Source organism: Pelodiscus sinensis, chromosome 13 (genome assembly GCF_049634645.1).
Source record: "Pelodiscus sinensis isolate JC-2024 chromosome 13, ASM4963464v1, whole genome shotgun sequence".
Classification (NCBI taxonomy): Eukaryota; Metazoa; Chordata; order Testudines; family Trionychidae; genus Pelodiscus; species Pelodiscus sinensis.
The window spans coordinates 980,532-1,005,470 of NC_134723.1; the positions used below are offsets into that span (position 1 = coordinate 980,532).

The 24,939-nt window shown below is 59.0% G+C and overlaps 1 protein-coding gene across 5 annotated transcripts; it reads left to right on the forward strand.

Moving 5' to 3' along the window:
• Positions 1-38: 38 nt before the first annotated feature.
• On the forward strand, positions 39-23,390 carry LOC102453029 (uncharacterized). Of its 5 annotated transcripts, none has more exons than XR_012907037.1 (8): positions 39-2,587; positions 11,651-11,771; positions 12,676-12,851; positions 15,385-15,563; positions 16,502-16,646; positions 18,579-18,709; positions 19,601-20,765; positions 21,646-23,388. XR_012907037.1 is itself a non-coding variant. In XM_075941260.1 (8 exons), exons 2-8 carry the CDS (start codon positions 8,976-8,978, stop codon positions 20,576-20,578), a joined length of 1,785 nt encoding a protein of 594 aa, XP_075797375.1. In that variant the 5' UTR covers positions 39-2,587; positions 8,902-8,975; the 3' UTR covers positions 20,579-23,390. The 5 variants fall into 5 exon arrangements, 4 of the variants coding, with proteins under 4 accessions (XP_075797375.1, XP_075797373.1, XP_075797376.1 ...); XM_075941260.1 differs by adding an exon at positions 8,902-9,030 and having other exon boundaries at positions 19,601-23,390; XM_075941258.1 differs by having other exon boundaries at positions 19,601-23,390.
• Positions 23,391-24,939: the final 1,549 nt, after the last annotated feature.

Genomic DNA, 24,939 nt, shown 5'->3' on the forward strand with positions numbered 1-24,939 from the left:
TCTGGCACAGGAGGCTCCGAGGAACGCTGAGGGTGCTCTTCCCCCGAGCTGCTCCCGGCATAGTGCCGGGTGCAGGATTTCAGAGGAGATGTAAATTGAAGCCATCTCTAGTTGTGGGTGTGAAAAATCCCCTGGTGCATGCGCACTCCTGATGAGAGCTGGCTTATCCCAATTCCAGCGCAGACCGCTATGCTGCTGCGGGAGAGCGGTCCGTGGTTTGGTTTGGTTTTTTACTGTCAGTCTGTGGAGTAGAGTTTTCACCACTGCACCGGAGTTGGCTGCATTTCTGTGCATTTCGTCGGTTATATTGGTAAGTTGTGAAAAAACAAACTCAACTCAGCCAGCTCTCCCTGATGGGGGTCTCCTGTTTTTAACAGAATATTAGAAAGTCTTGCTTCTGGTATGTGACGGTTACCCTGTCGTGGGTGTTTCCAACACAAGAACAGCCACATTGTGTCAAGCCAAAGGTCCATCTAGCCTAGTATCCAGGTGTTCCAGAGGGAAGGAACAGAACAGGAAATCATCAAGTGATCCCTCCTCTGTCACCCATTCCCAGCTTCTGACAGAAGCCAGGAACACCCTCCCTGCCCATCCTGGCTAACAGCCTGTCCTTCATGAATTTATCTAGCCCTGTTAAAGCCCTAGTCTTCACAGTATCCTCTGGCAGGGAGTTCCACAGGTTGAAGGTGAGCTGCATGAAGAAATACTTTATTTGGTTTGTTTTAAACCTGCTACCTGTTAATTTCATTTGGTGACCCGTGGTTCTCGTGCTAACTTCACACCATCTGTACTAACGTATTCATAGCCTCATAAGACACATCCACACCGCAGGACTTAACTCGAAATAAGCTGTACAAATTGAGCGACGTCCGTTGTGTAGCTCATTTTGAAATAGCTTCTTTTGCATTTGGGTGCTGTCTACACATCACTCACTTGGAGAGAGAGTGCCCTTCCCCAGCTTCCCTTACTCCCTGTACAGTGAGGGTTACAGGAGTCGGAGGAAGAAGTCCTCTGGCTTGACAGTATTTTGACATGATGTTGAAATAACTGCCTGCTGTGTAGGGGCGGACTCAATTGTTTTGAAATAATGTTGCTGTGTAGATATGGCCATACGGCGTTAACACATCAGCCCAATGCGCAGTTACGGTTTAGCTCATCAAGACTTTTAGACTGATACTCACCAGGCTTACTTTGCACAAAACTATCATCATTACATGGCAGTGGTGAATCCAAGGGTGCCAGGACATTGCTCTGGGGCATCGAGTGTCATAGCAGAAACTTCCTGGGTTTTGCTTGTTCCAAGCATTGTGGAAAAAATCACGCTACTGATTAGTGATCTCGGAGAAACCCCCAGGCAAGGCAGCTATTGTGGTACCTCTGCACAATTCTGCTCGAGGCCAGTGAAACGGTTTGTACTGACTTCTATGGGAAAACCAGGAGCTGTGTGGGTTGGGAAGTTTTCATGACACGTTTTCAAGGTGACATTTGAAACCCGCGTGCTTATTGTAGGAGGGCCAGGGATACACAAAGGACCCCAAAGCAATCGTGCACATTCTCCCATGTGCAATTGGCAAAGTGGGTGCAAACTCAGGAGGCTGCTGGCCTGCAGTGACCAGGTCCAGCGATCAAGCTTTGTATGGCTGATGTTCCTGCAAGGATTCTGACCGATCCGAGTCCGTCCATGTTCCTGGGAAAGCTGACTGCCTCGCTAAGGGCAGGGATGAGGGTATCCTGGTGTTCACAGTGGTGTCTGGTGGTGGTCGGCCAAACGATGCCCTCCCTTTAGAGAGGGGGGAGGGCCTAGGAAGCTTTCCCAGGCCTTGTCTGGGTGAGATGTGGGTGCAGATGATCCCTCCTCCCTGAAGAGGACAGGCCAGCCAGTGGGCAGAGTGCAGAACTATGCACGTCGCTTGGGCAGCGCTGTGTGTGTCTCACCTGCTGGGTGCCCCTGCCCCCCTCCACAGCCCGGCTGCAGAGCTGGGACTGGACAGAGATGCCTCCAGGCGGCTGGAGTGGAGCAGGGCAGCGGCACTGCAGCAAACTAAGGCCAAAGCCAGTGGGGAGCTTTTTGGTAAGATCCTGTAAACGCTTCGCTGGCCTGGCTGAAAGGCTGGTTTGTCAAGCGGGCGCGTTTAATCGGCTAAACGGGGCCTTCAACCTTGGCAGGCGGCTGGGTCTCCAAAGGGCCCCCCGAGAGGCAGACGCGCGAGAGGCTAATACACAGCGCGTGCTGTGCTGGAGGCTCCTCGCGGGCTGGCCCTGCTTGCCAGGCCTGACAGCGCTAGCCAGAGGTGTCACTTGGCAATGGGAGAGGGCAGCCCTTGGTTTGACAGATCCAGGAGCGAGGGCTGGGCTGTGCCTCCTCGCTGCCTGCGGAGGGCACTGCTCTCCCAGGCGAGGGAGCCAGCGATGCGGCTGGAATTCGGCTCCAGCAGCTCAGCCCTGCCACCAACAAGGAAGAGATGAAACCAGGAAAAGGACATGAACTGCCAGTCAGGCAGGGAGCGGGGAGCAAGGCTGCTCGGAGCCCAGGTGGGGGCTGCTGGCGTGGGAGAGACCCATGAGCCGGAGGAGCGGCTGCCCTCAGGTAGGTGAGGGGACGGAGTCGAGGACCCAGGGCTTGCTTGGACAGAGCTGCTTTCCTTCTCCAAGCGCCTGGGCACACGTGGGCCGGGCGGGGCAGCTTGAAGTGTTTCCATTCTACGCAGGGCTTGCAGCGTGGCTCAGTGGGTCTCAGCCCCTCTACGCACGTTGCCGCACGGCTGCACGCGTGAAACGAGCGGCCCCGCCCATGCTGCTGCGCAGGCCGCCCCAAACGTTTCCCTGAAGCCCACCACTAACGCCCTGTTGGGAAATGAACTGTCAATACCATTAGCCTGCCCCAGAAGTTCTCCCCAGGCGCCCAGGCCCCTGGTGGTGGGAGGAGGCCAATCAGGGCGAGGGGCAGGGGAGTGTGCAAAGTCCCCTGCCCTACCGGGTGCTTTGTGTGCTCCCCCCGCCTGCCCTAATCGCCTGGGGTGGGGGCGTGGCAGGGCCTCTGCAGGCCAGGTCAACCTGCCTGGCGGGTCGGATCCAGCCCGCAGAGGCCCTTTTGCCTGCCCCAGTCTATAGCCCCCAATGCACACGCTTTGTTTCCTTAACATAAGAACGGCCGTACTGGGTCAGACCAAAGGTCCATCTAGCCCAGTGTCCTGTCTGCCGACAGTGGCCAGCACCAGGTGCCCCAGAGAGGGTGGACCGAAGACAATGATCAAGCGATTTGTCTCCTGCCATCCCTCTCCAGCCTCTGCCAGACAGAGGCCAAGGACACCATTTTATCCCCTGGCTAATAGCCTTGTATGGACCGAACCTCCATGAAATTATCCAGCTTCTCTTTAACTCTGTTAGGGTCTGTCTACACTACCCCGCTAGTCCAAACTACCGTTACTCCTCATTCCATGAAGAGTAACGGAAGTTCGGACTAGGAAGCCTAGTCTGAACTACCTAGTTCGTGCCGCGTGTAGCCACGCGGCATGGGGTTCGAATGAGCAGGGATTTAAAACTGGCAGCGCCCAGTTTATGCAAATGAAGCCCGGGAAATTCAAATCCCGGGCTTCATTTGCAAGTGCGGTATGCCTACATTACCCTCCTAGTTCGAACTAGGAGGGTAGTGTAGACATACCCTTATAGTCCTAGCCTTCACAGCCTCCTCTGGCAAGGAGTTCCACAGGTTGACTACACACTGTGTGAAGAACTTTCTTTTATTAGTTTTAAACCTGCTACCCATTAATTTCATTTGGTGTCCTCTAGTTCTTCTATTATGGGAACTAATAAATAACTTTTCTTTATCAGCCCTCTCCACGCCACTCATGATTTTAAATACCTCTATCATATCCCCCCTCAGTATCCTCTTTTCTAAACTGAAAAGTCCCAGTCTCTTTAGCCTCTCTTCATATGGGACCCGTTCCAAACCCCTCATCATTTTAGTTGCCCTTTTCTGAACCCTTTCCAAGGCCAAAATATCTTTTTTGAGATGAGGAGACCACATCTGTACACAGTATTCCAGATGTGGGCGTACCATAGTTTTATACAGGAGCAGTAAGATATTCTGTGTCATATTTTCCATCCCTTTCCTAATAATTCCTAGCATCCTATTTGCCTTTTTGACCGCCGTTGCACACTGTGTGGAAGTTTTCAGAGAACTGTCCACGATAACTCCAAGATCTCTTTCCTGATTTGTCGTAGCCAAATTAGCCCCCATCATACTGTACGTATAGTTGGGGTTATTTTTCCCAATGTGCATTACTTTACACTTACCCACATTACATTTCATTTGCCATTTTGTTGCCCAATCACTCAGTTTGGTGAGATCTTCTTGGAGTCCCTCACAGTCTGCTTCTGTCTTGACTCCTTGTGAGGCCGGGAGCCCCTAACAATACACACTCCAAGCAGTGGGTCAGCGTCTCCGAAGTAAAACTGCTCTGTGTGGTGCTCTGGGATCACCCACGTGCGGGTTGCGAGGCCTCAGCAAGATTGCACAAGTCCCAGGGCGTTAAACGTTTACTAAGTGCTTGACTGGAGATGGAGCTGTGCTGGAGGACCTCCCCGGTGCGGTGCCCCCCACGCTTTGGCACCCTCTGCACTGTGCGCGCCAGGGTGCAGGGCACAGGTGGGGGGCAGAGACACTTAACTCCAATTGGTCTTGTGTCGTGTCGACAGTCCCTGTGCACTGCAGCCTTCACTCCGATCCTCCCAGCTTTGGAGCAGGGCAAGTGGAGAAATTACAGCAGAGCAGAAAACGTGGCTCCTTGTTTCATTGCCCCATCTCAGAAAAGAGCACGGGGAGGGCATGACATTTGTAAGGCAGCGGATTTACAGTGTAGGAGGAATGCAGCAGTCCATGGAACTCGCCGCCCCAGCACTGGATAAGCAGCTGCAGGTGCGCTAGCCGCGCACGCCCGGGGTAGACCGGCCCAAGGCCCAGGTCAGGCAGAGTTGGGACAATTCCTAACTACAGGCTGGAGAGATTCTCGCAGCTGTTCCTCTCGTCCGGGTGCTGGTTTGGTCTGAGGACCAACGTGTCTTCCTTGCAATCGGCCGCTCTCCATGTCTGGGATGCTGCAGAATGGCCCCTGCAAAGCAGGCAACCAGGATTCGAGCAGGCCCGGCGCGGCCCGGGGGGGTTCACTGCCACAGCCTGGCACCAGGGGCTGCTGCCCCACGGAGCTGAGGCCAGTGGGCTCCCTACCCGGGAGCCATCCATCCCGCTGGGGCTCGCCCACCCCGCACAGTCACTCTGAGCTGGGGCATTGAAATGCTCCCTCTGCCCCGCTGGGAGACCCACCTCCCCCAGATCCAGCCCTTCCCATGCTGCAGAGTGGGGGTGCCCCTCAGAGCAAAGCTGGAGCACAGCCGGCTGCAGGCCTGCCTGGGCACCCCTCAAGGCTGATCTGGCCCTTTCTCCGGGCAGCTCAGCTCTCCGGCAGCAGGGGCTGCCTGATGGCTCCTGTGGGGTCCTGGCACTGAGCTCGCCGGGCTGAAGCGGAACTTGGCCCCCGCTGGCCACGCTGCGAGTGGCTGCACGGTGCGGTGTCCACAGCCTCGTCCCGTCCCCGAGGCGTGCGGCTGCTCTGGGGGTGTCTCGGAGCCAGCCCAGGGCTTGGGCCTTGGCTCTGCTCTGCCTTTCAGCCATGGCTTAGGAAAGGAGGAAGCGATTTCCCCAGCACAGGCCTAGCTCCCTGCAGACCTGCCTCCCGTTGCAGGACTGGCTGACGTCCCAGCAAGGGTGGTTAGCCCTTCAGCCCGCAGCTGAGGCTCCAGCCCGGCAGCCAGACCCCCAGCTGCAATCAACACGCTCTTCCCCCTGCTCTGCCCCTCCTCCTGAGGGAGCCGCCGTCGCTTTGGGGCACTGGTGGGCATGGGAAACCTCTTGGGCTGGTGGTCAGAGGGAGCTCATGGCTCCGCCAATAAGTCATTCAAGGCAAAGACAGATGGACTCTGGCACTACCCTGTGTGTCTAACACGAAGAGGTGAGAGGCAAACTGTGTGCTACTGAGGCGCTAGAATCCGAGAACCCAGGGTGGGCAGAGACCTCAGGAGCCATCGAGTCGGCCCCTGCCCAAGGCAGGACCAGCCCAACTCAACCATCCCAGCCAGGGCTGTGTCAAGCTGGGACTTAAACCTCTAGGGATGGAGATTCCACTCCTCCCTAGGGAACCCATCCCAGGGCTTCCCCACCCTCCTAGGGAAATAGTTTTTCCTAATATCCAGCCTAGACCTCCCCCACTGCAACTTGAGACCATCGCTCCTTGTGCTGCCATCTGCCCCCACTGAGAACAGCCTCTCGCCAGCCTCTTTGGAACCTCCCTTGAGGAAGTTGCAGGCTGCTCTCAAATCCCCCCTCACTCTTCTCTTCTGCAGACTGAACAAACCCAAATCCCTCAGCCTCTCCTCGTAGGTCATGTGCTCCAGCCCCCTCATCATTTTGGTCGCCTCCGCTGGACCCTCTCCAATGAGTCCACATCCTTTCTGTAGTGAGGGGCCCAGAACTGGACACAATACTCCAGGTGTAGCCTCACTAGTGCTGAATAAAGAGCAATAATGGCATCTCTGGATCTGCTGGCAATGCTCCTCCTAATGCACCCGAATATGCCATTAGCCTTCTTGGCTACAAGGGCGCCCTGTTGGCTCATATCCAGCTTCTCATCCACTGTAACCCCCAGGGCCTTGTCTGCAGAACTGCTGCTTAGCCAGTCAGTCCCTGGCCTGTACCAATGCTTGGGATTCTTCCGTCCCAAGGGCAGGACTTTACACTTGCCCTTGTTGAACCTCATCAGATTTCTTTTGGCCCAATCCTCTAATCTGTCTAAGTCACTCTGGTCCCTATCCCTGCCCTCCAGCGTATCTACCTCTCCCGCAGCTTAGTGTCATCTGCAAACTTGCTGAGGGTGCAATCCATCCCCTCAGCCAGGTCATTCATAAAAATGTTGAACAAAACCAGCCCTAGAAACGATCCTCGGGGCACACCACTAGAAACCGACCGCCAACCTGACATGGAGCCGTTGATCACTCCCCACTGGGCCCGACAGTCTAGCCAGCTTTCTATCCACCTTACAGTCTATTTATCCAATCCATATTCCCTTAACTTGCTGGCAGGAATATTGTGGGAGACTGTATCAAGCTTTGCTAAAGCCAAGAGATATCAGATCCATATCGACTTCCCCATGTTGACAGAGCCAGTTATCTCCTCATAGAAGCTAATCAGGTTGGTCAGGCATGACTTGCCCTTGGTGAATCCATGTTGACTATTCCTGATCACTTTCCACTCTTCCAAGTGCTTCAGAATGGATTCCTTGAGGACCCCTCCATGATTTTTCCAGGGACTGGGATAAGGCTGACTGGTCTGTAGTTCCCTGGGTTGTTGACAGCACTTTGGCTCGCCTGTGCAGCTCCCTTGTCAACCACTCCAGGGCAAGGTGCTGCAGGTAACAACTTCCTACACACACCTTTACCCAATTCCTAGGGCTCAGGGCACAACTCCCTGCCGGTTTTGCAGGATCTTTAGCCACTGAAAGAGCCTCACACAGTAATGTCCTGATCCTCTATTGATTGACAATTCCCAAGCAAGCAGAATACACATGCGAAGCGCACAGCCTCATGCTCACCAGTCCTGATACAGGCAGGCAGACTTCCCCTGTTGGCCAGGCACCATCAGTCTCTCTGGGTCTGGCTGTTACATCACAACCGTGCAGAGAAGTCTCAGCAGCTCGGGTATCAGGCTGTGTCTTGGAGGGGAGTTCTTCCAGGTCTTCCCCCTTCTTGCTCTTCTTTTCTTTCTTTCTTTCCTTCCCTTTCCTCTTCTTGCTTTCCCCCTTTTCCTTCTTCCCTCTTTTCTTCTTCTAGGACCCCAGTTTATATAGCGAAACTTGAGTCCTGCTTAGCTATATCGTAACCAATTATTTTAGTATAATTTTACTAACCAACCCTAATGTACTGTAACAGAATTACCTAACCAATCAGACCCACCACCTTAGTAGATTTACACCTAGCAAAATTAATTATGCAGCAGACAAACAGTTACCAGCCAGACAGCTCCCACAGACAGACAATGGGAACTGAGGACGATAAGCCTAGATTGCGGATTCCACACCCACAACCATTGGCAAACAGTTTCTTGCCAGACGAAATGCTGTTAACTCCGTTTTCTTTACCTTCTCCCCCCCCCCCCCGATGTGTTTCTTATCTGGTGCCAGTGGGGGCCAGTGGGGGCCAGTAGGACAGACCCTTCGCACAGCCGGCTGTGACGCTCACGCTAGCGTCGTACAGCCTAGATGGAAGGTGAGGGTGAGGCGCCAGGCCTTACAGCTAATGGCTGCTGCTCCTCAGGCTGGCTGCCCAAGAAGTTCAGGGCCACCGGCAAAGCTCGTTGTTCCACCGGCTGGACTCGATCTCTCGGGTCCCGTCCAGCTCCACGATTCCGCGAGTCACTGTGCCGCAGCCTCGGCCCTGCCCTAGGGTGCGCCCTGTGGCCGGCGGGCGGCTCTAGCAGCCAGGAGACGGCTCCGTGGTGTGGATCACGGGGGTGGGGCTGGAATGTGGCCGGTCCCCCCCGCCACGCCGGGCCTGTGGCAAGTAGGCCAGCCTGCCCGGCGTGGCGCAGCAGGGGCGCTGGCTGCAGACCGGCATGTGTGACTCATGGCCCAGGACAAGCCACGTGAGTCACTCACCTGCGGTCGCTTCCTCTCCATGGAGACGGGGGGTGTTGGTTGGCAAGCGCCCTGTGCCTGCAGCCACAGAGGCAGTCACGTGACCTGGGCATGCCTTCCCCAGCCGGCTGCGCCTCACCCGACGGGGTTTGCAGCCCTCTCAGCTATTTGCATGTAGCGCAAGTAACCAGCGCGGGTTGCGCCTTTCTCCCTGCAGGCGCCTGGCTCCGGGGCGCGCGAGCAGGACGCGGGCGCCGATGGGAGTGACTGCGTGGGGAGCAGCGCGGCATCATGCGCGGCGCACTGAGAGTGTTTCTGCTCCTCTTCCATCAGCCCCTCCTGCCGGGTAAGCTCCCCAGGGCCTGTGGCCTGGCAAGCAGAGAGAGGGTGGCGCTGGCTGCGGAAGGGTTCGCCGTGCTAGGCCTGGGCACGGGTTCAGTCTCGGCCCCGCAGGCGCGCTCTCCTCCATGCAAAGGCTTGGTGGCCGGTGGCTTTGTAAAGGGCAGGCTCTGTTACGAGCAAAAGACAAGATTTCTGACCGCCTGCCTTGCCAGCACCCCCGAGACAACCCGGGCAACTCTGCCTATCTCAGAGCCTTGGAACAGGAACGATGGGCACGTTAGTAGGAAAAAACGCTTCAGCAAAAGCAGGCGGCTGACCGGGCAAGGAGCCCAACGAGGGGCAGTTTGAAAATATAATCAAGCACCGCGTGGGAAGCAGAAAGAAGAAACTGTAAAGAGAGTCCTCTGTGCACACATGGACTGTCCAGGCTACAGGCTGTGCAGCATGCATGATGTGTGCGCAGTGACATCTTTTCCCACCTCCAGACAGAGATGACAATTGTCTTATTAAAGCTGAGTTTTTTCATATGCAAAATAACTTTTTTGACCAACTCACGTTTTCCTTTGGATTGACATTTTTAATTGGTTAAATTTTTGCAGGTTTATTGGTCACAAACCAAATTTAAAAAATCAATTTTTCCATGTGGGGGATTTTACTTTCCTTTCTCTTCTATTTTTCCACTTTTTTCCAGTGGTAGAGAAAGAGAAAGGAAATTAATAATAACAAAAAAGAAAACGTACATCTGGCAGCCACTATCGGATGGAGTGCCTCAGAGGCCGGTTTTATTCAGCATCCTTCAGTAATGCCCTGGCTGAGGGGATGGATTGCTCCCTCGGCAAGTTTGCGGCTGACACTAAGCTGGGGGGAGAGGTAGATAGGCTGGGGGGCAGGGATCGGGTCCAGAGTGACCTAGACAGATTAGAGGTTTGGGCCAAAAGAAATCTGATGAGGTTCAACAAGGACAAGTGCAGAGTCCTGCCCTTGGGAGGGAAGAATCCCCAAGCATTGGTACAGGCCAGGGACTGACTGGCTAAGCAGCAGTTCTGCAGACAGGGACCTGGGGGTTACAGTGGATGAGAAGCTGGATGTGACTCAACAGGGCGCCCTTGTAGCCAAGAAGGCTAGTGGCATATTCGGGTGCATTAGGAGGAGCATTGCCAGCAGATCCAGAGAGGTGATGATTCCCCTTTATTCGGCTCTGGCGAGGCCACATCTGGAGTATTGTGTCCAGTTCTGGGCCCCCCACTATGGAAAGGCTGTGGCCATGCTGGAGAGAGTTCATAAGATAAGAAAACGATGAGGGGCCTGGAGCACGTGTCTTATGAAGAGAGGCTGCAGGAACTGGGAATATTTAGGCTGTAGGAGAGAAGAGGGAGGGGGGATTTGAGAGCAGCCTTCAGCTTCCGGACGGGGGGTTCCAAAGAGGCTGGTCTCAGTGGGGGCAGAACAAGGGGCAATGGGCTGCAGGTTAGATAACAGGAAAAGCTCCTTCCCTAGGCGGGTGGGGAAGCGCTGGGATGGGCTCCCTAGGGCGGGGGTGGAATCGCCAGTGCTGGAGGTTTTAAGTCCTGGCTGGGCTGATGTAATTGGGGTTGGTCCTGCTTTGAGCTGGATTTGGACCAGTTGGGCTCCTGAGGTCACTTCCAGCCCAAATCTCCCTGAGTCTGTGAACTTTTTGGTTTTGGTTTGCAGCTTTCATGTTTCTGGAAGCAATGAAGAATTCCAATGCAGGTTTTCACGTAGATGTTTTAAAACACAAAACACCTAGCGCTTTTTCAGACTGCTCTTGTGCTAGGCAGACTGCACTAGCTCCCCCCACCCATGCACTTCTAGTTCATCCGTGGCGGCCAGCCACGCAGGCCTGGGACAGGGACACTGCACTAGGCTAAACCGGGCCTGCAGGTTTGTCTGATCTCGCGGTGGGTGCTTGGGCAGGGCAGACTGTAGCTTGCTCAAACCAAAGATTGCAGGGGTGTGAGGCAGCAGAACAAAGGCTGAGCGTGGTGGAGGAGAAATCCGTGTGCTGCAGCGATCCCAGCTGACACTGAGATGTACTTTGGCGTCCTGCATCGCTGGCAGCTGAGCGATAGGTGTGACGGCGCGTTGGGGGTCCCCCGTCTCCTGCACCCCGAAATGGCACAAACAGACTGCACCAGCCGGTGGAATAGAGGAAGTTTATTGCCTCTCCAGGATACAGCACAGCACAGATGTAATCTGGTCACAGAGCTGGGCTAGGATGCCTCAGGCCCCCTTGAGATGGGGGAGACTGGGCCCCTAAACTCCAGCCCCTTTCCCTAGGCTGTCTCCTCCATGCTCCCAGACAGCCAGCAACTAACTAACACTCTTCCAGCCCTGCCCCCCAGCCAGGGCAGCATTCCCCCTTCCTTTGTTCCTCTCCATGGGGGGGTGTCTGGCCATACCGGTTGAGAGGTCCCTTTGCATAGTGACTCATCCTGTTTTGCTGGGTCGTGGTACCCACGGCAGCTGGGAGGAGGGGGGGGTTACCCCAGAGCCAGCAGCATAGAAACCATCCCGGTACCCCCACTATGTCACAATAGGAAAGCAGCACTCTGTTCCCTTCATTGCAAGGAGGCCGATCCGCTTCCCTCTGATTTCCTTTCCAGGCATGCTGTCTCCGCCACAGAATGTGATGCTAACATCGGAGAATTTCCACACTCTCTTGGCATGGGAGCCCGGTGCCAGCTCGGGCAATGGCACCCGATACGAGGTTGAAAGTCGCCAGCGGTATGTCATAGCTGTGAGCTGACTGACCTTCTGTGTATTCGGGGGCGTCTCTGCGCTCTGCAGTCCTGCCTTCCTCATGGCCACCTGGCTTCCCTCTTCTACCCAGGGCTGAGGGGGATGGATTTTTAGGTTCTATGGCCGATTTGAAAAATCAGAATCAGTTAAAAGAATTAAAATGAGAAAGTTAAAGAATTCAGTGAAATCTAAACCCAACCCGGGACTGCAAGACTCTTCTACAAATTGAAAGAACATGGTTTTGGGTCCAATGAAATACAGGTCATTGGACCCCAAATGGGGTTTTTCAACCCTTGTCATGGGCTGGATTCACCCTCTGGCGGCGGAGCAGGGGGTGATGCTGGTGCCCATCTTACAGGCAGGGTTTGCGTCTGGGCTGGCCCCATGTTCAAGTCCATCCTCCAAAAGCTAATGATGGTGTGGGTGGGCGGGGCTTGCCCCAGCTGACCCCCATGTTGGGGCGTTGTCCTGGAGCCCCAGGATCAAGTCCCATCGCCTGAGGTGGAGAAGGAGCATTAAGCCCCGGTCTCCCATAGCCCAGGGGGGCTCCGCTGGCAGCCGTTCTCTGTCCTGAGTCAAACGCTTTGGGCAGAAGCTGGGTGGCCGCTTTGTGTCCAGTCTGTCGGTCGCGGCAGGGCTCCCAACGGCCTGTTTGTCTGGAGCCCTTTGCCCAAGTCACCTCCTGCCTGCGCCCGCAGGGGAGGGACTGAGCAGCAAGCGAGGGCTGCCTTTGAATTCAGGGGGGCGGGGGGCAGAGCATCGGTCTTGGCCACAGGATTCCCGCCTGGCTCACCCCAGCAAGGTCTTTCCTCCTGGCCAGGGTGGGGGAGGAGGTGCGGGGCGGGTGCCGCGGGCTCCCCGTTGCATCACTGGCTGCTTCCGCACGCAGCTCTTCTGACTGGACCAAAGTGGACCCCTGCTGGCGGGACGGCCCCGGGGCGGCGCCCACTTGCAGGCTGTACTTCGAAGACATGCACAACATGTACTGGGCCAGGGTGAGAGCCACGGATGGAGCCCGCGTGTCCGACTGGGCCGTGTCCAACGAGCTGCTGCCGTACCGAGACAGTAAGGACCGAGGCGGGCGGGCCGGTGTCTGGCGGGAGGGGCTATGGAATGGCGGGCACCGTGCTGGGAATGACGGCGAGTCAGGCTGCCGCGTTCTGAACAGGCCAGGGGCTGACCCCCAAGTTCTGGAGAAGGTCTCAGGCCTCTGCAGGTTGGATGGTCACAGTCACACCTGGCCTGGGAACCGCCGGACCTGCTCGCGCCTGGGCCACGCAGAGCCGGGTGCCGAGTTTCGCGCAGCACGTTGCCAGTGCCTGGCTCTGCGCTGACGCTGGCTGCCTGCAGGGGCAGGGAAGGAATTGTCCCCATGCGGCACGGCTGCGTTGGGCTGATCCTGGTCTCACCTCCCTCTGAAGCAGCAGACAGGCCCAGGCTCCACGGTGACAGAGGATCCTCTGCGGGGCCGGGGGCCAGCCTGCTGGGCGCTGCCCAGGGAAGGTGGAAGACGGAGGCGAGGGCGGGGGTGGGAGGAGGAGGAGAGAGTCCGGGCTCACAGGTTGCTGGTGGGGCGTGAGAGACCCCTCTGAGCCAGCGGCCGTGGGGGAAGAAGCTGGCTGGCGAAGGCAGGGACAGGTGCTCTGGAAAGGCGAGGTGCCTCTCCTGCGCGCCGGACAGGGCGGACCAGAGGCAGCAGCTGGACAGACGGACGTGAGGAGTGGCTGCTGGGCAGCGGCAGTGCAGGGAGCCAGCTGCCAGCAGAGCCCCAGACAGAGAGAATGGGGCCGATGCCAACCCCACCCCCACTGGAAAGCAGCGGCCTGGATGAGCCAGGCAGGCCCCAGCTGCTTCCCAGGGGAGGGGACACCCTGTCTCCGGCCAGCCGCTGTTGGAGGGACGAGTGTTTCGCGCTCCGAAGGGCCGTGCTCAGCCCTGAAGAAGAGGCGCTCTGGGAGCAACAAGCTGGTCTCTCTCGCCAGCAGACGTCGGTCCCATAAGAGAGATTCCCTAATCCCCTGCTGCACTGATCTCCTGGGACCGGCGCTGCCGGGTACTAGCCTGCCCTGCTGACAGCTCTTGGCGGCCGAGGCCTCGGCCGGAATCCGTCCTCTGGACCTTTGTGCCGAGGGAGGAGGGTCTGGGATTGCCACCGGAGTGATGTTGCCGGGCGGTAGCAAAGCCCAGCTGTGGTCGTGCTGCGGCCAGGCCCGTTGCCGTGGACGCTGGTGGTCAGCTGTGCCAGCGTGTTGGCGCCGCCATGGCTGGCGGAGGCAGGGAGATGGTCCTGCTGGGGCGCAGCGCGGTGGCAAGACAGGGATTGCAAATCAGTCTGGCAGGGCCTCCCGGAGGGTCCCTGGGGACGTGCAGAGTGAGGGGCCAGGGCCGTGTGCGTGGAGATGTGGCCCTGCATTCCCTAGACAGCTACCTGGGGAGGGAGAGGCCTCTCCACTTGGAATTTGGCGTCACAGAAAGGGCGCAGGAATCCCAGCAATGGAGGGTGATGCCCTGGGCATCTAGCTGAAGCGGATCGGCAGCCTACAGTATCTCTGCTGTGTCCAGTGCACTCGCGGGGAGGCGGCCAGTCTTCCTGCAACGCCCAGGCTGACTTAGATGGTAACCTGTTGGGGCCCAGAGCAGCCTTCCGTCACGTACAGCGCCTAGCACCGTGAGGTCGGCCCCAGGACAGAGCACCTCAGCTCCACAGTAATATCAGAACGAAACCCTGGGCACAAGCCCTGCGCAAATAGGGAATGTGTGTGACTTGGAGAGGGAGGGGTGATGGCGCTGCCAAGCCAGGGGCCTCTCCGGACCACAGCTGCGTCCTAGCATTAGACACGTCCTGGGCTTCCAGTCTCTCCAGGAGCTTCCGAGTGCCCGTTTCCTGCCCCAGGGACATGCCCATCAGCTGGCATTAGCAGAAGCTGCCGCACGGTGGGGCGCGCTGCAGCGGCCGCTCTCGCCGTCCATGTGGCTGAGCACACGCACCCTGTGCACGCGGCTGGTGTGCGCGGAAAGCTGTGCCTTCAGTCTGATTGACCGAGGACAGGGCATCTCCGCCTGGGAAGGGCTGGCCGGGGGCTGCTGTCATTGCAGGTTAGTGCACGCTGTCTGGAGTCCTCCACTGGGCTTCAGGTGAACCAAAGTGTGATCCCCGGGGGACTTCTTGTTTCACCGTGAAGCGGCAAGCGCAGCTGTGACCGCTGCTCTGTCGGCAGGCGCGCTCTCCTGCCAGCCGCAAAGCCCCTCCTCAGGGTGGAAGGATTCTGACAAGCTGACTGTCAGCCCCGGCTGCGCGGACAGAGCCCTCTCTCTGCAGAGTGGAGACATGCCCCTTGCAGGGTTAAGCAGGCCTGAGATGACTGCAGTGCGAGAAGCACAGGACAGGTTAGCAGGGAACAGGTGCTAATGAGAGGGAGCCAGCTGAATAGTTGAGCGCGGTTCTGTAGCTTTTGTCAGCACCCGATGGAGCTGCCCTCCGCCCCCAGGAGAGAGGATGAAGTTACCAAACTCAGACCGGAATCTCGAAAAAGAAGGTGATTGGTTCCAAGGGAACAAGGCGCCTGACAATTGTGCCTTTCCTCTTTTGATTTCACAGCGATTCTGGGTCCCCCTAACCTGACTCTGACATTGGCGAATGAGAATCTGACGGTAAATCTCTCCATGCCACTCACCCCTTATCGCAGGAGAAATGGCACTTACAAGTCAGTCCAGAAAGTGCTACCCAACTGGATGTACCGGCTCAGCCTTTCCGAAGAAGGTGTTCCCATCAACAGCGTAAGCTACGTGCACAGCCTGTCGGGAGGCAGAGGCAGTTCCACACGTCTGTGCGGCCTGAGGCTGGGTGACTTTCACAAGGGGCTGGTTTGGGTAGAAAATGTCAGTTTGGTTGCTTGGTTGATCTTCCTGACTCAGCAAAATTGGGTTGGAAATTTGATGAGATCAGGCTTTCTGGGCCTTCAGCTTCTGGTCCCAGCTTCCACCCTTCCTGCTGGTGGTTTGGCACCTCTGCTTCTGGGTCCAGCAGTTTGGAGATGGGGATCGAGGTTGTTTCTAGAGCTGGATCCTAAGAAGGCTTGAGGATGGGGGTGGTTTCTTCTTTTTCCAGACTGGAGGATCCATCCCTAACCAGGAGACCAGTCGGATCTCTTGGCGGTGCAGGGCAGAGAGGAATGTGTCTGACCCCAGTAGATGACGGGTGTAAAGGGGGAAGACTTCAGGAACAGAACTGCAGGCTGAGCTAGGGAATAGGTTTGCAGAGTACTTCTGAGAGGTGATTAGAGCTGCCTGAGTCCTGCTCTAAGACGACCTGTGCTGGAGGGAAGTCTGGAGAAAGGCAGAGTGCTGGGCGGGAGGGGGGCCCGATGGAGCAGGGTGCCTCAGTCAGAGGCGAGTTGTGGAGGGGGATGTGGCGGAGAAAGCAGAGAATGGGAGACTGAGGCGCAGACGCTTCTATTTCCTGGTGCTCCGGGCGTGATGAGAAGGCTGCCGGGGTCGAAGTGACGTTGGAAGCGCTTGCGTTGCGTCCTGAGCATGCAGGACTCCTTGCCAGGTTACAAGGGCATGCGTTAGTGTGCGCCTGGCTAAGACACACGGCCGTGCTTCCCTTCGCTCCTGGCCGCCGCCCTCCGCTGCAGGCTGTCCCAGGAGGAGCCAGGGAGCGGGGCCGCAAGTGGTAGGCGGGGGTCTCAGGCACGGTCTCCCTCTCGCCGAAGGTGTCCCTGGAGCCCGTGGGCAAGATCACATCACACACCTTTGAGTCCTTGAAAGCCAGCACCAGTTACTGCGTCACAGCCCGCGTGAGCAGAGAGGCGAGCAAGGCGGCTGCGCGATGTATTGAGACTCCGGACCGTCCGGCAGGTACGGCCCAACAGGGCAGTGCCGCTGCCATGCTCCCTGCTCAGATCCCGGGCTTCAGTGCGGGGACGGAGCGAGCGTTGCCTCCCAGCCACAGAGCAGAGTCTGTAAGAGGAGAAGACTGGGCAGCACTTTAAAGACTAACAAGATGGTTTATTAGGTGATGAGCTTTCGTGGGCCAGACCCACTTCCTCAGATCAAATTGTGGAAGAAAATTGGCACAACCATATATTAGATGATATTAGAGGTGATAATTGGGGAAGCTATCTTTGTAATGGTAGCTGTAATGTAATGCAATGCTGACATCTGCTCTAATCCCATTGACAGAGACCAGAAACTTCAGGATCTCTACCAAGCATTTATAAACCTCAATTACCCACCCAGAGAAATAAAAAAGCAAATTGAAAGAGCCAGACGAATACCTAGAAACCATCTACTACAAGACAGACCCAAGAAAACCAACAATAGAACACCACTTGTCATCACCTACAGCCCCCAACTTAAACCCCTCCAACACATTATCAAACTACAGCCTATACTGGAACAGGATACTACCCTCTGAGAGGCTCTGGGAGTCAGACCCATAGTCTCCTATAGACAACCACCTAACCTCAGGATGATTCTTACCAACAACCACAGGACATACCACACTAATACCCACCCTGGTACCTTCCCTTGCAACAAACCCCGTTGCCAACTTTGTCCACATATTTACTCTGCTGACACGATCATTGGACCTAACCAATTCAGTTATAAGATCAAGAACACATATTCCCGCGCATCCAGAAATATAATCTATGTTATCACGTGCCTACAGTGTCCGTCTGCTATGTACATTGGACAAACGCCTCAGACACTTTTCCAAAGGATCAATGCCCACAAAACAGATATCAGACAGTTTCACAAAGAAAAAACAGTTTCTTGCTATTTCAACCAGAAAGGGCATTGTCTCAACGACTTAACTACCTGCATCCTGCTTCACAGACATTTTAACACAAGACTTTAAATAGAAACCTCTGAACTGTTATTCATGCTTAAATTTGACACTTTACAACTGGGCCTCAACAAAGATGCTAATTACCTTCCCCGTTACAAAGGTAGCTTCCCCAATTATCACCTCTAATATCATTAGCTCACAGACATTAACCTCCCCCCCATCCCCCCTCTGTTCTGAAATTTGATTTGTCCTTTTTATATGTGTTCTCTTTTTTTGATTGTATCCTTTGATATATATTGTCGTGCCAATTTTCTTCCACTATTTGATCTGAGGAAGTGGGTCTGGCCCACGAAAGTTCATCATCTAATAAACCATCTTGTTAGTCTTTAAAGTGCTGCCTAGTCCTGCCTTTTGGTTCAGCCAGAGCAGACTGACATGGCTGCATCTCTGTAAGAGGAGGGGACTCGTAGCCTGTGCGGCTGACTTGGGAGACTGCACAGAGCTCCGTGGGCACGGTCATTGCTCCGGGGGGTTTGCTAAGGAGTTTGTGAGGGGAGCCCCCGAGCGGGACAAGGAGGTAGCCACAGCTGTGCCCTGGAACCTCCCCCAGCTGTGAGCCTGTTCCAGCAGCCTGGGCAAAGGAGAGCCACATGGACTCTGCCGGCCCCAGGAGCAGGACGTGCCTATGGCTCAGTGACTGGAGGCCCTCGCTGGAGATGGGGTGGGCGGCGCCCCCTGCTCTGTCTGCTCAGAGAGCCCGGGGCAAGTCCAGGGTTTGAATACCAAGGGGAGAGCATTCCCCTTCCTCTGCTAGGAGATCTCTGGCCCCTCTGTGGGCACAGCCAGGGCAGCGCCTGGGGCACCAGTGCAGGTCAGGCGCTGAGCACGCCGCGGCCTCCTTGGCTGTGACTGGCGGGCGCAGCACACGCCGGCGTCCGTGCAGCAGTCAGGTGATCGGGTTCCCCCACCCCTCTAGAACTGTTGTTAATTCTTTTCAGATTCCCTCTGGGGCCTTGTCATGGCTCTGGCCACCGTCCTGGTGCTGCTTCTGCTGAGCACCGCTGGCCTGTACATCCTCAAGCTCTACACGTACCCAAGCATCTCCCAAATGCCCTTCCCCAAGTCACTGGTGAGTGAGCAGCAGCCGCTCCTGGCTCCAGCACCGTGGCCAGTCCCGTGCCAGGGCTGAGGCTGTGCGGGGGTGCGTTGATGGGGGTGTATTGGGGGGCGGATGCAGGACCCGGGGGCCCTGGAGGCAGCTTGGGAACAGGCGAGCGGGGAAGCGTGCAGGAAGCAGTCACAGCCGCACAGCACTTCGCTCGGCTCAGCGTTCGTAAGAGGCTGCAGCCCGGCATGCGGCGAGGTGCATGAGACCCCTCTGGCGCCGCTCAGGCTGGAGAGCAGTGCAGAGTAATGTCCCCGGGGAGCCAGAACCCTGCTAGGCCTACAAAATGAGCTTGGTGGTCTCGGAGTCGCCCTGGGCGGGCTCTGAAAACGGCTGCTCGGTGTGCAGCGGCCGCCCAGCAAGCGCCCGGGATGCGAGGCACCCTGGGGAAGGGCTGGAGGGTCAGAGCGAATGCGAGTGTCCCTGGCCAGTCCCGGGGGCGGCCGCACCGTGAATCCCGCGCGCAGGTCTGGAGTCGGAGAAGGGGGGATGCGGCGGGTGTGGACCAGCTCCTGCAGCAGCAGGGACTCGTAGGACGGGGGCTTCTCGGCTCAGAGGAGACCCGGCTGCGGCGGGCGTGGGGAGCGGAGAAGCGGGCACAGGCGCCAGGGGTCACCCGATGACGTTCCCAGGCATTGGAGCTGGGGCCAGGGGCGGGTTGCTCTGCTTCCCACCCAGGGAGCGCAGGGGTGGGCCTGATCCCTGCTGCTGGCGCCAGGCCTCTGCTAGTCCCCGGGGCCTCACGGGCTGCCCAGAGCATGGGGCCCTGGGTGGCCGGATGCGCTGGCCAGTGGATGGGCTGGCTTTCCCCTCCACTCCGCAGCCCGGCTCTGACGTGCGGTTCCTCTGTGGCAGGCTATTCGGTGTGACGAGCTGGATGGGAACCTCCGCACCAAGGCTCCTGCCCAGGACCTCGAAGGCGCGCTCGTCACGCTGAGCTCGGTGGCTGGACTTGCCGCCAGGGGTAACTCCCCAGTGGAGCAAGAAAGACTCCAAAGCCAGCTCCTTTCAGGAGGCTGCCAGGCTGGGGAGGAGGAAGGCTACTGTGCCAATGGGTTTGGTCCAGGCTACTGTAAGGGCCTGGCCTCTTCCAGTGCCACGGGCCAGCTGGAGTTTGCTGGCTCGGGGAGCTCTGGCGCCCTGTTGGCATCAGCAGGGCAGATGAAGGATGGAGACGCAGAGGAGGGGCGCTACAGTGCTGCTTTGGCGGCTCTGCTCCTTGCGGGCTCACGGGTGTTTCCCGAGCCTCTGTCTCCGGTCTCGGCAGGCCTGGCCAGAGAGGCCTGTCCGAGCGACGGGGGCGACCAGGCCTGCTCTGAGACTGGGATCCCGCTGCACCTGCTGGGTTATTCCAGGTGCTCTTCTCCAGTGTCGGAATCCCGGGGTCTTTCGCCGCCTCCCGCAGGCACAAGAAGCAGCCTTGGCCACCTCCCCAAGAGCAGGGCGTGGCCTGCAGGCTGGGCTGATGTTCCTCTGAGCTCCGTGAGACTGCAGGGCAGCGAAGAAAGACCAGAGCCCCTGAAGGTCACCGCTTCCTCTAGCTACGAGCCACGCCCAGGCGTGCTTGCCCTGTCGCTCCGGGCGCTGGCGCTGGGAGGAAGACAGGAGCGCCAGGGAGCCTTCGCGTGCGGAGGGGCTGACTCTGGATTCCCGTGTGGTGTGACTCTGCCGCGATGTGCACGCAACCAGAGAGCTCGGACTCTGGAACCGGGCCCAGAACAAAGCTCCCGCCCCTGGACAGCCGCCCCTCGCGTGGGTGCTCAGACCTGGCCAGGCTTAGCTGTGGGTTTTGGTTCAGGCCCAGTGGAGTCCAGCAGAGGCTCGTGGCTTTGACTGTGCGATTGTGGGTCCATCTCAGCCTGACGCACAAGGAGAACATAAGGTGTGTGAAACCCACACAAAGCCACACCAGGGGCCCGGCTCTGAGTGCACCCTGGGACCTGACCAAATCGCCTTTCTCCTCCGGCTGCAGTGGAGAGACCAGCGGAGCGGGTGACGCCCTCTCGTGTGTGTGTCTGAGGTGAGGCTGGACACTTGGAATGTGTCGTAAGCGTCGTAAACGTTAATTTATTCTGGACACGCCTCTCATGCTCTGTCTTCTGTGCCAAGCCAGCAAACGTGTGAGGAATCCGCTAGGCATACGGGGGGTCCCTCTGGGGGAGGGGAGCCGCTTGTTTTCAGAACCTGGTTTGTGTGTTGCCGTCACCCTCAATAACTGTCTTACCCTAAGGAGGGTGGTTGGAGGGAAGCCGGCGCCTGTGAACAGCACCCTCAGCTGGAGAAAGGTGCCCCCGGGTGATTTCTCTCTCATACAGTGACACAGGTGAGGCAGGCACCATGCGCCTGTGGTGGGTACCTACCCACCCGACACCCTGTACCTGCAGTTCACACCCAGCGTCCCCAGTCGCTCGCCTGTCTCCTGCCCTTGTCTGGCTCAGGGCTGCTACGTGCTGCCCCATCGCCAGGAGCGTGTTTACGGTGTTGCCTGAGAGCAGTAGGTCGGGCTGTGCCTTTGCTAGTCCTCTGGAATGTGGTTCCAAGATACCCAGGGCCGAGCGCCCGTTGGGGGGCCTGGTTTTAGTGACGCTGGCGGTTCTCTGCCAGTCCCTGTGCCAGACAGCGAGCCGGTGCCGTGTCTGTGGCAGGGCCTGACTGCGGCGTCCAGCATGGTCTGGCTTTGCTAGCGGGCGCGGGCTCAGGCTTTCTCTTGCTAGGACGGCCGCCGGCCCATGGCCCTACATGGACTAGACCAGCAGGCCGGATTCCTTCAAGGCCATACAGCAGGTCGGGGAGAACCCAGTCCCCTGGCAAGGCCCTAGCCACCAGCCTATGCTGCCTGAGGCCTGTCCCCTGTGCCAGCTGGGGAGAGCAGCATGGCTGATGGGCTCATTTCTCCTTAGGAAACCCAGAGCCCCCCATTCCCCGGCTAGGCCATGGACACTCCTTATTCCCCACCGGATCCCGTTTCCCCGGCCCGCGCTGCCAGGGCAGGGACCTCACCGCGAGGCAGGACGTGGCTGGAGGAGAGACGCACCGAGCTGGCGGCTCACGTCCCCGCAGAGACGTGCAGACCCCGCGCTGGGAGCGAGGCAGAGCGAAGGGCAGACCCAACGCGCCAGCTCCGGCCCTACAGAGCCCCAGCCGGAGGATTCTCCCGCGGGAATGTGGTAGGGCACCGCTCGCGCCTGCTCCCACGATTCTGTTCCTGCTGCGGCGGGAGGGCATAGCGGATGCAAGGCCGCGGCGTCAGTGGTGTGAGCGCCAGGCCTTTGGGACTGCTCAGCGCTGATTAAACTCAGCAGCCTCTGTTGCGCGGTGGCAGGCCGAGCGAGAGACCTGTTCGAGGGTGGGAGCGAGCGAGGAGCCGAGCAAGAGGCTCTGCCTGTACGGTCTGGTGCAGGGAGAGCGAGGTGAGTGGCCGGCTTTGCCAGCGTGAGGCTCTCAGAGCACTTTGCAAATGCTAAAGAATTCATCCCGTCAGCCTGTGACCTACGAGCTACGTCCACAGTATTTCTAGTTTGCAGTGAGGGAAACTGAGGCCCGGCTCATTCCAGTGCTCTGCCCAAGCCCATCTGGTGTTTCCCTTGCTGCTCCATTGTGGGCGGTAACAGCTGCCGGGTCTCAGTCCAGAAGCTGGTGCCTGCCTGGGTCTCGGGGACGGGTGCTGGGACGGGGGATTGCCCGCCCGTGCAGAGGCTGCGGCGCTCGCGGGGTGCGTGCTTTGCTCAACACGAGCCGCAGCGGTGGAAAAGGCTGGTGACATTTCAGCGTAACCTTTCAGCAGCCAGAGTTTCCATGGAGCCGTTCAGGGTTCTCACGGGGTTCCCAGCCGCTGCGAGATCGCGGCAGGCCTGGTGCCAGTGATTAATACCAGGCAGGCCTGGCACTGAGCCAGCCGCTGCTCGGGGCTGTGGTTTTACTCCCGTGGGGAGGGAGGGGGCGGGAGGCTTGTGACTGTGCAGTCTCGCTGGGTTGCCAGGCCGTCCTGGGGGGAGCCAGTTTGCCTGTGGGGCGGGGGCTGCAGGGCGGAACGGGACAGTCGGGACTGAGTCATTCTGAAAACAGGCGGACCAGAGAGTCACTGAGCTGTAGCACTGGAGAGACCTGCCCGTCCGGTCCCTGCGCTCAGGCCCAAGGGACCTCTGCCTTGGGGAGCAGCTGCTTTGCCTCCCTCTGCTTAGATCTGCTCTTCGTTCAGGGCAGCGTTTCTCAAACGGGGGGCTGCCCCCCCTCCAGCGGCCCTGATCCCCCCGGGGAGAGACGCACTGAATTGCCCGCCCCCCCCCCGGCGCACGGGAGAGCCAACGTTAAATCAACGCCCCGCGTCAGGAACCAGCGAACGGCCCGCGCCTCCCGTCCGCGCTGCCCTGTCCCCGGAGCCCTTTGGCCATAGCGGGCAGAAGGGACAGGACGGGGCCCCTGGTGTCAGCTGTTCCAACCTGCGGCTTCAAGGAAGGGGCCCCAGCTTGCTGTGGTGGCTGGAAAATGGGTGTGTAGGGGGTGTCCTGGGTGTGACTGGGGGGGTCTGCTCTGGACCCGGTGTCCCCCTGCGCTGGGCTGTGATTCCCACTGACTCACCCGCATGTGGATTGGCCCAGACACCTACGCCCAGTCCGAGCAGACGGGTGAGGGAGGGAGGTTTCGGGGTGGGGGTCCCGGTACCCTTGGGACTGGAGCGGGCGGGGAGGGAGGGTTTGGGTTGGGGGTCCCGGTACCCTTGGGGCTGGAGCGGGCGGGCGAGGGGGGGAGGGTTGGGGTCCCGGTACCCTTAGGACTGGAGCGGGCGGGCAGGCGAGGGGGGGAGGGTTGGGGTCCCGGTACCCTTAGGACTGGAGCGGGCGGGCAGGCGAGGGGGGGAGGGTTGGGGGTCCTGGTACCCTTGGGGCTGGAGCGGGCGGGCGAGGGAGGGAGGGTTCGGGTTGGGGGTCCCGGTACCCTTGGGACTGGAGCGGGCGGGCAGGCGAGGGAGGGAGGGTTGGGGGTCCTGGTACCCTTGGGGCTGGAGCGGGCGGGCGAGGGGGGGAGGGTTCGGGTTGGGGGTCCCGGTACCCTTGGGGCTGGAGCGGGCGGGCAGGCGAGGGGGGCAGGGTTGGGGGTCCTGGTACCCTTGGGGCTGGAGCGGGCGGGCGAGGGGGGGAGGGTTCAGGTTGGGGGTCCCGGTACCCTTGGGGCTGGAGCGGGCGGGCGAGGGGGGGAGGGTTCGGGTTGGGAGTCCCGGTACCGTTGGGGCTGGAGCGGGCGGGCGAGGGGGGAGGGTTCGGGTTGGGAGTCCCGGTACCGTTGGGGCTGGAGTGGGCGGGCGGGCGAGGGGGGGAGGGTTGGGGGTTCTGGTACCCTTGGGGCTGGAGCGGGCGGGCGAGGGGGGAAGGGTTCGGGTTGGGGGTCCCGGTACCCTTGGGGCTGGAGCGGGCGGGGGAGGGAGGGTTCAGGTTGGGGGTCCCGGTAGCCTTGGGACTGGAGCGGGCAGGCAGGCGAGGGGGGGAGGGTTGGGGGTCCTGGTACCCTTGGGGCTGGAGCGGGCGGGCGAGGGGGGGAGGGTTCGGGTTGGGGGTCCCGGTACCCTTGGGGCTGGAGTGGGCGGGCGGGCGACCTAGGGAGGCTTTTCAGAAGAGGTTGGCCAAACCTCTGTGAAGGACAGGCCCGCGTGGGGGGGGGGGGGGTGCTTTCCCCGTGGCCTGGCGACACACAAGGGCCTGGAGCGCCCGGCCTCCCTGCCCAGCAGGCTCTTTAAGTCCCTGTGGGAGCCCCGTGCCCCAGCGCACACATCAGAGCCCGCGCCACGTGTGCCGGGTGACTGAGGGGCCACCGGGTGGGCTGGGCCGTGCTGGGGGCTGGTTCCCGGGGCCCCACCCCTTCTGGGAGTGCAGAGCCACCCCCATTGCCCGGGGCCCCACAATCCTGCGGGCCCTCGACCCGACATTTCCTGACACGCTCCCAGGAGCAGCTGCCTTTCCACCGCACAGCCTCCTATGGGTCTGACTGCTCCCAGGGAGCCCTGCCTGCCTGGTTCAGAGCTGGCTGCCAGGGAGTGATGGATGCCCAGCTCGCTCCCGGCAGCCACGTGGCTCAGCTCGGCTGCCCCTCCCGTCGGCTGCCACCCTTCTCCTCTCCTCGTCCCAGCCTGCTCCCAGAAGTACTGTGTCACCAGCCCTTGGGACGTCTCCACCGGGAGAGCCAGCAAGCCCTTCCCCTCG

Bases quoted from the DNA above. Each gene is read 5' to 3' on its own strand.
- LOC102453029 (XM_075941258.1), top strand. From the start codon at position 2,482: ATGAACTGCCAGTCAGGCAGGGAGCGGGGAGCAAGGCTGCTCGGAGCC. The intron at 16,647-18,578 runs GTACGGCCCAAC...AATTCTTTTCAG, and splicing joins GACTCCGGACCGTCCGGCAG to ATTCCCTCTGGGGCCTTGTC. The intron at 18,710-19,600 runs GTGAGTGAGCAG...CCTCTGTGGCAG, and splicing joins TGCCCTTCCCCAAGTCACTG to GCTATTCGGTGTGACGAGCT.